Below are 12,028 nucleotides of genomic sequence, written 5' to 3' on the forward strand. Positions count from 1 at the left end.
CATGATATCTATATAACCGGAAATGAAATTCGTGAGTACGTAAAGAAACAGGTGTACATAGCCATACGTGTGCGTAACCGATTTCAAGCGATGTGGCTACAAATGCTTTTAGGGGCGAAGCTCCTTATAGCGGCACCCGTTCGTCCCTCGTAGCGTAGTATGTAACCAGTCTTACGCTTTGACCTGCAAGGTGGTGCCGGTGGGAGATTTTTCCTGTGCGTTGTTGAACAATAAAAAAATTCGCAGCGTTAGCTAAAAGCCGACTTCTTCTGTCTCTCATTCCCATTAGCAGCCATTCTTTACCTCCAAGGTAGTGCCTGGTGAGATTTCTCCTGTGCGTGATTAAACAATAAAAATTTTGTTCAAAACGCCGTTGATTGATGAAATAAACCAACAAGAGACGCCAGATGTTTTGTAAAAGCAAAACGAAAGAACGGCAGATGTTTCTAAAGCAAAACGAAAAGACGCCAGCTGCTTAACGAAAGACGCCAGCTGTTTTCTAAGCAATGGTTTTCTAAACAATGAAAATTCACAGCGTACATGTAAAATTAAAGTGCGCTGCAAGTCGTCATAACTCATCGAACCTTTAGTATAAACGCGCCCGATCTCACGTCGGTGATGATGTACTGGGCAGAATTCACGGAAGATTCACGGTTTACCGATGAACCTCCGCAGCTTCGCCCACTCATCATCATTCACTCCGTGGATATGCTGTGATTTTTTTCTCGATCTTTCTCGAAATACATATTTATTATCTATATTTATTCTAGTCGACACCACCCTAGACATTCTGATTAAGCTAATACATTAAAAAAAACGGATGTATTCGCAATGTTGCTTTCATGCAATCTGACATATATTTTTTTTTTTCTTCATGTCATAGCAATTTAGAAATATCTTACTAGGTTTGGAGTATATGTGGTCTCCAAGGCGCTCTGTTGAACTTGTCAGGTCTTCCTGCGTACCTAGCTGCGGGCGGGATAGAAATGAAGTAATTCAAACATCAAAAAAAGGTACCCTAATGCTGTCACTGGCCTTGAATGAAAACGTGCAAGGAAAAGCCAGCAAGAATTAAAAGAAAATTGACATGCATGCATACAGTGTAAGGAAATATTGCCGTTCTCGGCGCTGCTCTCGATAACTGGTGTCACACCGTCAGGCGGCACTGAGAGGCAGTTTCGTAAGCGCTAGTGAGGTCCGTAAACCTTTTCTGTCGACTGTGTGCTAAAAAAAATAAAAACCTCTGGTATTACGGGCCACAACAACGGTCCGACTGAGGCATGCCTTAGTGGGTGACTATGGTGTAACTTTCACCACTTTTGACTGATTGAAGTTGGCGCTCATTGACGAACTCGCACTAAGAGGTCGTACGCATAATCCACCCTTTTCATTTTCCTGTGCTAGCCTCTGTAGTTTTGGCAGGGGTGCGGAGCTTTGCGGGGTGATACGGGACAAGCGGGATTGCTAGAACAAAAACCTCCGAGACCGAAAGGCGTCCGGAGACCCTACCACAGCGTTTCGCAACTTTCCCGCTAGGGGAAGAGCGCTTGCGCCATGACACTGTGAAAGAGGCGGATTGGCGCTTTCGCTCTGTGTATCTCTGTTCCGATGCGCCGCAGTTATGTAGCGCCATCTGTTGTGCACTTAGAGACTCGTGGCTAATGCCTCCGAGATCGCCTTTCGCAGCTTTAGGTCGCTTTTCGTATCTTATTCTTGATTGGTAGTTGATTGTTAACTTTCATGGCATTAGATAGCCGAAGCGCGAACTGCTTTAGGAAAAAAATAAAGAAACTACGGAACGACTATAGCGAACGTGAAGTCACTTCACTTAATTTTGCTCGACAAGTCAGCTCAAACTTTCCTGTGACACCGAACAGGGCTTTTGGCAAAATCGTGCGTCCAATTTACAATTGTTTCTTTAAAATCACCTGGTCTTGTTCGGAGTCCGGAGGCCTCCGAAGAAAAGGCACGTCGTAGGTGTGGTGCGGCCTCAATCTGTCATCTTCTGGTTCCTCCATAGGCGCTCTGTAGGCTACGCGCGGAGGCCCATCCCGATCGTAATCCTTCTGTCGTGTACAGCGATCCGAGACGTCCTCCGCCGGCGGAATACGGCGAAGGGCAGTAGAGCTGCTCCCGTTCCGTAGGGCGCTGCTGCTGGTTTGCCACTTGGAACTGCTGTTGGTGCTTTGAATTCTCCCACACGCTCATCGGTACAGTGTCGACAGACTTCATCACCTCAGAAGCTTGATCGCTTTCACCTGTCAAGCAGAAACTGGTGATCACGAGATTATATACTTATTGAGCCTAGTAGATATGTTCATGACAGTTTTTCACCAGTACTAGATGGGCTACAGCGTCTGGGGATTTTTTCTTTAGCGATTTCTTAGCGACGTGAGTGCGTACGAAATATGAAGGTTTATCGAGTTAGTAGAGTAGGAAAGAACACATAGGCAGAAATCTGCAGGTATGCTGAACCTGTTACTCTATTCTCATTTTTGTGATCGATGAAATATCAGGAAACACATTGCTTCAATGACAATAAGGGATGTGTAGCTTTGATTGCCTTTTACACTAATTCTCGTTAAGTAGCTGATCGTCCACCCGCCAGAATTTTTACGCATTCTCCTAGTTTTCGTTTGACTCCAGTTCACTAATGGCGATGTGACAGCTAAAGCCTCTTTGGAACTACATGTTACGTACCTCATAAGAACGTGTTACATCTCACAGGTCAATGAACATCGCAAATGAGTAAGCATAAACGCATTTGTGATTACATTTTGTGAAGCATTCATTTGCGACCTTCTTAATGTTAAATTTTTATTGTACCTTCTTTTTGGATTAGGCAGGCTGTATATCGGGTGTCTTTACAATACATCGATGCTAGTTTGAGCAACCTATGTTGCAAACCCGACCACGTTTTAGCACCTACAGATTTTGAGCTTGACAACTTTTGCCGTGTAGAATGATTAAGATGCTCTACGAGATCTGCCTTTATGCGTGGAATTCTTACCTGAGTACGGCCTTTGGATGGCAGATAGGCGTCTGCGTGAGAACACGTAGCAGACGGCGGCGGAGATGAGCAGCATCGCCAGAATGGTACAGGCAATAGGGATGATGATGCGAATATGCCGGTGTGGTGACTCGACAGCCTTTGTCCACTGAGGAGGTGGTAAGGTGCCTACGGGAAGACCAAGTGCATTCTATGATACGACTATCAACCAATAAATGAAACGTCGTGCGCACTTCGAGAACATATGCATGCGACGGGGTTGCTTGCGCGGCAAGTCGTACCAATGAAATCTTCCGCCAAGTAGTGTTCAAGCTAGTTGGTTACTCTTTCTTTCTTTCTTTCTTTCTTTCTTTCTTTCTTTCTTTCTTTCTTTCTTTCTTTCTTTCTTTCTTTCTTTCTTTCTTTCTTTCTTTCTTTCTTTCTTTCTTTCCGTCTTTCTTTTTAGGGGAAAGGGGGAGGGCAGCACCTCAGACAGCAACACTAGCATTAAAAAGACGAGAGCAAGGGCATTCCAGCTTTTCGGCGTGATATCCGCTGAGTCATAGCAAACTGAAAACTTAACTTTGCCGATGCCACACTTACAGCGATTCAGTTTGCTTACGGGCCAAACTGTGTCAAGTAAGTACATATTTTTAACTCAATGACTTTTCATATAGAATGCAATTTTAGGATAAATAAGAGCAAATTACAAGTTATTGAAATTAACACTTTAAAGGAAGCTTAGGTTGTAGAATGTCGTCAGTTTTGACAACGCAAGACGAGATACAATTGCCTTGCCGACAGATCTAAGGACAAGAGGAAACTCTTCTGTCTACTCTCCTCACGTCATGAGTGAAGCAGAGAATAAGCAGTGCATTACTATGCCGAAGGGCAGGCTTTCGAAATTTAAAAAATAAATAAGCAGTGCATGTCTTCAATGTGGTCATACTCAGTACGTGCTGCATGTCCTGATGAGTCCAAACGTTATTTAACTCATGATCTTCGCACTAAACCAAAACGAAATAACAAACAAAGCATTTTCATATAGAATCTACATGTGCATGGAGGTCTGTAGAGCGCGCGATTCGTGATTTACCTCCGGACGGTGTTAGGGTAGCGAAGACGTATTCAGCTTCCGTGGCTCCAGCGTCGTTCTCTGCCGTGATGAGCAGGTCGTACCAGGTCGCCGGGTTCAGGTCCGGAATGACCAGCACGGGTGGTTGCTTGTTGTCCGGTATCAGGTGCGTGGCTGTGGCTGTTGACCATTCCTTTTGAGACTGCGGCTTGCACAGCACGGCGAACGAGAGGATAGGACAACCGCCGCTCTTCCAGGAACTCAATTGAAGCGTCACCGAGGTCACGTTGCACAACAGTACGTCACGCTCATCAGGTGCCACGGGCGCTGCGTGCAACCAGAAAAAGTCACAGTTTCGCCGCAAGGGCGAAGCAATGAATGCGATAGCAAGGAACTAATGCTATACGAAGTGAGGCTCGCCAATGGATACTCTCAGTTTGAACATCGCTTCTGTTGCAAAGGCGGCCGAAGCAGCGAAGGAAACTAGCGTGCTTCAAGTGTCGAGCTGTGACAATTGATAGTTCGCGCTCATCTTCTGTTTGTTCGTTTAGCGGCGTCCCTTGAGATCGAGTGACTTTCGTAAGCTCCGTAACATGAGTGCGGACATCACGGTGAAAGCGTGAAACATCCCTCTTCCCCTCACCACGAGAAAACCGCGCGAGCAGACAGCGGAAGCGCAAGCTTCTCCCATGCGCAAATATAGGAAGAGGCGAGCGAGCTCGCCGACGACTTTTAAATGCGCCCGTCGGGCTCCTAGCGATATCTCGCTGGTAATGAAGAAACGCTTATTATCGCCTGCTGTCTCCGAGTCCGTCCAGCGCTAAAGGGTGTGTATATAACGCTCGCCGTTAGCTACGAGGAGGATCTGCGTTTCGTGGCGTAGTGGATAGCGCCGCTCGCTGCGGAACAAGAGGTCCCTGGTTCGATTCCGCGCGTCGGAAGCATTTTTCTGAATTATTTTTCTTTGGGGCTTTTATATATATATATATACACATACTGATACATATACGGTGCATGACGGCGGCGACGGCGACGGCAAAATCCAGCCGAGACTGTCCATATAATTGCTATCGCAATAAAAATTATTCTCGGCGTTAACGTGAACTCGACAAGTGGGGTGTGATACCACATTTCTCGCGCATTGCGTGTATGTACGAGTGGTAGTGCACTGAGACGGCGAACCACATCAATTCAGTGCGAAAGAAAAGGGTCGCCCTAGACGGGGTAAGTGATTCGAACCAGGTGGTGCATTTATAGCATGTCAACGACGGTGTATCGCAATGAGAGGGAGAAAAAAAGTGAGGCGAACAATGAACGAGCGTGTTATTCTCTCGTGGCGTTTCCTGGCTTTTCGGCAAAATTCGTGACGCCAGCAATGGGTTCACGTGACGCCGTGATGAAATAAGCTCTCGATTGGTCCACACGCGAGGGATATCAGTTGTGAATTGCCTGCTACCTTGCTTTTCCATGCAGTGGCATCCCCGTACAGCCTTGTCCCGCATGGCTATCATGCGCGATCATCTGATTTCACTTCGTTTTGTGCGTTTTCAACTGCGCAAGCGGAGATAACAGCGTCTAGTCGAAAAACGCGAAATCCTGATAGGCTCAAAGCCTAATGTTGACATTGTCCACGTGATTTGTGAAGAAACAAGTAGCGAGGAAGAGATAGCGCTGGTAGGAAGGGTAGTAGAGCCGAGAAAGAGACCACTCTACGTCATTGTATTTGGCATATAGTTTAGGGTCCCTTTCAGGTGCCATGAAAGTCACCACAAACAGGTTTCGGCATCTGCAGGTTGATAAATAAGATTGCGCCACATGCAAACGATGTCAGATTGGAATGCCTTGGCGGCTGACGAAGGCAATACGCCATTGCAGCCATTCATGTGAACGTGAATGTCCACCCCCGAAACATAATTTTCGCGTGAATTGCTGTTTAGATGCATGGTTTGAAGCCTGACTGGGACGACTGACATCCTGTTGACCATGATTGCTGCACTATGAAAGACCAATTTGTAAAAATGAGCACCTGCCAACTGCTGCGCCCGCAGTGTTTGTATAACAGACATAATAGAGGTGTGGTAAGTCCTCTAAATAGAATGTTCGATAATGCACCTTTCATTTATTTATCTATCGAAGCTTCCAGAGGTAAATATGCAAACCTGAGAAAGTAGTCCTTATCCATTCACCTATAGGGAAGCTTTGTTTCTTGAACACGCCTGTACAATTTTTCCCTGTAGGTGCCTACGAAACTCATTCGCTGGTGTGAACGGGACGGCTGAATGCTCTCCCATGGTAGCACGGTGTAAGAAAAATAATTTAGGTGTGGACACTCTCCGCCCGCCGCGAAGGAGAGCGCGTCCAGATAATGTTCGCCTTTAATACATGCGCCGGCCGCAGTTTCGTGGGGGGCGCTGCGACATGGGGGCTTAGGAAACCTATTGCGACGAGGCAAACGCGCGTTTTTCTTCATTTTTTTTTCACCTCATTGCATTTTTTCACGGCGAGTTTTCTTACGGCCACGGTGTAAACGGCGCACACGACGCACATAGCGTCCCTAACAGCGTTGCGTACGTAAAAGCGCGGCGTCTTGCTTAGAGCGCGTGAGCAGTCTTTCTGCTCGCTGACTTCTCACGTGCGCAACGCCGTTACGGACGCTACGCACGCAGCTCGTCTTCTATAGTACATGGGCCGGCCGCGGTTGCGTGGGAGGCGCTGCGACATGGGGGCCGAGAGGAGGAAAGAGGCGAACATTATGTGGACGCGCCGTCGGGCGGAGTGTCCACACCTAAATTATTTTTCTTACACCGTGCATGGTAGAGACCACTTCGTACTCAAAATCGTAAGCCATTTTTTTCAACACACAAACATTTTGCATGCTACTCCCATTTCAGTCTTCACAATTGAGGGACAGCTTGCTGCCCCCACAGCGGAGTAGGTAGTACTCTGAGTCGTATACCTTTTAATAAAGCGAAAGCCTTAGATGTCTCATCAAACGCGAAAATTGACCGTCGGCGACGGCGCCGTCGTCATCAACACGAGTGATATAGAAAATCGTCACGTGATGACGTCAGCATATGACATCATCATGACGTCACAGATCGCCAAAATTTGCGATCTCACCATGACGTCATTATGACGTCACATGATGGCGTCACCACATAACATCGTCGCTTGGTCAATGGTGGGCCGTTCACGAAGGCAGTAAAAAACCAGGTGACGTGCTGAAAGATTGCAATGCGTCCGATCGTGGAGGCAGTGCGAAACGGCATTAGGTGCAGACAGCTTTCGGAGGGGGGGGGGGGAAGGGGGCCTTGGGAGGATCAATCCATCGACCGAGAAAAAAAAGATGGCCTTCGCGTTCGAGTCGTGATAGGCGATTGCATAGAGGGCCGTGTGTGTATGCTACACACGTTTCGCTTGCACATGCGAGGCACCGTAGCCGTACATAAGGGACAGCTCACCGCTCTCGGATAACAGAGTATGTACTACTCTAAATCATCGTACTTTTTTCGAGTCACATAGTAGAACACAAAGTGCTCTAATCCGTCTCAGTTTTAGGGGCGAAGTTCCTTAGGGTGTGGGTCGTTCCCTCCTCTGTAGTAGTAGGAGTAGTATGTATGTAGCCAGCTCTGGTTTAGTGAATTACTCACTAGATGGCGTTTCATATATTTCTTAGAGCTCTAGTTTAATGAAGTGATCACTAGATGGCGTTTCATGTATTACTTAGAGTGTTATATTCTTAGAGAGTTATAAAGCGAGATTCAGTAACGAAGAAGAACAATGTACATGCTGCGGGGGAACTAAGGAAACGATGGAACATGTACTGATTGAATGTGGCGATATTCACCAAGGTATACGTGTGGGCACGAGTCTACATGAATCATGCCTTGGGTTTTAGGGACAACAATGGAAAGCTGAACACGTCCGCGATAGAAATAAGTAAGAGACGGTTAGAGTATTGGTGGCAGAAAAGTAGAGATAAAGTACAAAAATAAATAATGAGGGGGGGGAAAAGGTCATTCTGCCTTAAGAGGCAGAGAGATGGACCGTGAATTTATATTTTTTGGTAAAATAACATACATTTAATCAATGTAGATAAGGCATTCGGACAACATGAAACAAGGAAGTTTTTTTTTCTTTCTTTCTTTTTCTCCTTCGAGCCTGGTGGCAGACATGTCACCGCCCCGTTATAAAGGGGACGCTCATAGCATCCATCCATCCATCCAGAGTTGCTGTTTAAAGATGACAGATGGCACTTGTATAATGCGAATGGCGCACGTCATTGGATGCCTGCGATCGTAAAAGGCGCTCGCTCTTGGCGCGCTTTCTCTTTCACTCGGAGTCGCCGGATGGAGGCAGACAAGGCGCTCGCTCTTGGCGCGCATTCTCTTTCGCTCGGAGTCGCCGGATGGAGGCAGACAAGGCGCTCGCGCTTGGCGCGCTTTTTCTTTCGCTCGTCGCCAGATGGAGGCAGACAAGGCGCTCGCTCTTGGCGCTCTTTCTCTTTCTCTCGGGAGCGGACGCTTTCCCTGCATTTCACCGATCACAAAGCTGTGATAATGTAGGGACCATGTAAACGAACAGTACAATAAAAGTTTGATGTTTAATATATACACGGTGTTTCACATTCTTTATATGATGTACTGGGCGAATTTCACGGAAGAGTTTCACGGTTTACCGATGATTCCCTCCGGAGCTTCGCCCCACTCATCATCATTCACCCCGTGGATATGCTGGGATTTATTTTTTGTTTAAACAGAACACTTAGTGACGTTTCTGCGGCTTCTAAATCTGCTGCTCCGGGATAGCTACGTACAGTTCCCCTATATTAGAGTACCTGTTATATGATACGCTAAATAGTTTCCATATTTTAAGTGCGGAGCACTTCAGAGGCCTGGGCTGTCGTCTTATGTTGCTAGGTGCCGTTGGGACCCGGCGCTGACTTACTGTTGAACGTAAAAATGTCTTGCCTGACTTTCACCTACACGGTGGCCCTGGCCAGCGGGACAAGGCCAATGCCCTTATTAGAAATATCGTCAAGGGAGCTCTCTGGCTGGACATCAGAACGCATGCTGGGGAACTCCTCCGGCTCGGCATAAAAATCACCATGGATGAAATAGCCGAGGCTCTGGAACGGGCCCAGCTAACTCGGCTCTCCCCCACGCCGACTGGTAGGTGGATCCTAGAGGAGGTCAGAGTCGCCCCCACCAAGGACTTAGCTAGCAACATCCAAATTCCCAGAGAAATCACAGACAAGACCGAAGCAAGCTTCATGGACGCCACCGCGTACCGAGACGGAAAGGCTTTTGCGGTTCCCGTCGTGTACACGCTGGGCACAGTCATCAAATGTGTCTCGATTCGCACGATGGACCTCGAGGTAGCCATACAAGTGGCCATTGCACTCGCCATGCAAGACTCTCGCAGATGCAGGATGTATAGCGACTCGAAAGCGGTCGTCAGGGCATTCCAGAAGGGCCGGGTAACCCGGCAGGTAGTTTAAAATCTGAAAGGCGCCAAATACAGCGGCAGCTCCACAAACGCCATCATTTAGTTACCTGCCTACGTCGGGGCCATCCATGGGGTTCCTGTGAACCTCAACGAGTCTGCCCACGAGGCTGCGCGTGGTTTTACCGATCACGCTGCCCTCGGATCGGGTGACTTTCACCCCGGACATAGGGACGCTCCTAGAACGCACAATGAAATTACTAAATTCCTTTTTTTTTTGACAGAGAGGGGTCTTCCCACCGCCTCTTTCCAAGCTAAACAGGCCTCAAGCGGTCACGATCAGATTCTGTAAATTAACTCCTACCCAAACCCGGCATCCCTTGATAGCATATATGCGGACGTTTACCCGAATTGTTCTTGCGTGGTATGAGGCGAGCCTGCTACTTTCTCACATGCTCTGGGAGTGCGGGTCGTTGCGCCCGAAGTTCACCAAGGAAGAGTGGGACGCGCTCCTGCGAAGGCCAGTTTCTGAAGACCAAATCCTGGCCGTCCAGCGTGCCCGTGATCGAGCCGGCAGGCTTTTGGCGGCAACCTGTCGCTTCCGTCATGGGATTAGCCGGGTGCGCGTTTTATCGCGTTTTGCTGGCCCCAATAAAAGTTTGTTCACTCACTCACTCACTCACTCACTCACTCACTCACTCACTCACTCACTCACTCACTCACTCACTCACTCACTCACTCACTCACTCACACGTCATCTGCTGTCATCTGTCGTAGCTTGGCCTCACGCAGGCAAAAGCATGAGCAGCATAGCCATGTGTAGTGTAGTGTAGCAAGGGGGCGGGAAAGGAAAGTGAGGGTGAGGAGGAGTGATGTGAGGGTGAAGAGAAGGGAAAGGAGGAGCGGAGACGGTAAAGCATATTATCGCCATATATAGTATAGCATAGCCATGCGTAGTATAGTACAGCAAGGGGTGGGAAAGGAAAGCGAGGGTGAGGAGGAGGGAAAGGAGAGGAGGAGAGTAGAGCATAGCATAGTCGTGTATAGTAGAGTATAGCAAGGAGTTGGGAAAGGGAATGTATAAATGTATACAATGAAAGTGGTGAATACATGTGGAGGGGCTAATCGCCCTTCCTATTGGCTAAGAACCCTTGTAGCCTTCACAGTGCCGAAGGGAACTTCGGAAAGGGAGTATAGTTTCTTTTAAGGGCGAAGCACCTTAGGGTCTCGGCGTGTCGGCGTGTATCAAGCATCGTCGTCTGCTGTCGTGACGGTCCATTTGCTTGAGCGCAAGAGAGGCCGCCACCGCCTCAGCTCGCCGTGTGGCGAGAGAGAGACCAAACGGCACGCGTTGACTACGGAAACGCTCTTTCTGCGATGAACGCTGAACTGCTAAGCTCACAAGGAACGAGAACGCGCCCTCGCCCGCGACAGACAACGGCGACGCAGGCAGCGTCTGCTAGCCAGTTTCGTGATTGTAGAAACCGACTGTTCACGCTGCACAACCGTTCACCGGCCACCCCGTAAATATAAGCACTGGATCTTGACCTGCAATGTAGTGCCGGTGGGAGATTTCTCTTGTGCGTAGTTGAACAATAAATATTTGCAGCGGGCACGTTAACTCAAATCGGACTGCGGTTCTCTGTGGCTGATGTTTCTTCTGTCTCTCATTGCCCATTAGCAGTGATTTCGCTGTGGGAAACACCCGCACACACTACATGCTTCGCCCCTCCACAGGTTTCACGTTAGTGGAGCTGAAACCTCCTTCCTTACATGCTTCGGCCCTCCCCAATTTTATTTTTTAGGAAACCAGTACAGCGTGGGATTTTTTGGCCCTATAGAGGACAGTTCTCTATAGTTCTTCCTGAACATTTGGACCAGGTAGCTTTCTTAGTTACAGTCACTCGCACATTGCTTAAAACTTATCATGTATGTCTTTGTGCGTAATAAGCAAACAAAAGTTTCGTTTTCTACACAAGTGTACCTGATCCATCAGTCTTAGCCAGGATGGTGTTGCTCCGCGGACCCCTTCCAGCGGCGTTGAAGGCGACAGCGTAGAAGGCGTAATTGCGGCCACATCGGAGGCCTCGAAACGCGTATGCCGACCGCTCGGATCCAGTTTGCACTTCAGTCCAGTCACCGGCGTCTTCAGTGGACTGGGCGTCGGGAGTCGGAGACGGCTCTGGTTTGTGAAACAGCACGAAACCTGAAAGAGTGACGCTTCCTATAATGCCATGTCACTTCATTCTGCTGCAACATATCATGCGGTAGTATCGGCGCTTTATGATAACGTACATTGGCGTGGTAGTTGGTTTAGACTCAGACTGTGAGCAGCACTGTGTGTGTGTGTCGTTCATTATATCTTAATTGCTTATGACATTTATTTAGCTACCTTTTGTGCATTTGCGCCGCACGACCAATCGCGTGTCTAACCGCAAGTGACGTCACACAAGGAACCCTGTGAAGAAGCCTGTGAGCTTTTATTCTTTGTGTCCTCGAGGTTTTGCGTTTCCGGACAA

At 48.1% G+C, this 12,028-nt stretch overlaps 1 protein-coding gene across 1 annotated transcript in view; it reads right to left on the reverse strand.

The window, feature by feature from the left end:
- The window catches only part of LOC119383457 (Down syndrome cell adhesion molecule-like protein Dscam2), a 179,563-nt gene that overhangs the window by 6,077 nt on the left and 161,458 nt on the right, over positions 1-12,028 (reverse strand). The window contains 5 exon segments of the mRNA XM_049412517.1: positions 903-969; positions 1,929-2,258; positions 3,011-3,178; positions 4,086-4,391; positions 11,494-11,715. Coding sequence (XP_049268474.1) covers positions 1,999-2,258; positions 3,011-3,178; positions 4,086-4,391; positions 11,494-11,715 — 956 coding nt within the window. The 3' untranslated portion in view covers positions 903-969; positions 1,929-1,998.

Source organism: Rhipicephalus sanguineus, chromosome 2, assembly GCF_013339695.2.
Source record: "Rhipicephalus sanguineus isolate Rsan-2018 chromosome 2, BIME_Rsan_1.4, whole genome shotgun sequence".
NCBI lineage: Eukaryota > Metazoa > Arthropoda > Arachnida > Ixodida > Ixodidae > Rhipicephalus > Rhipicephalus sanguineus.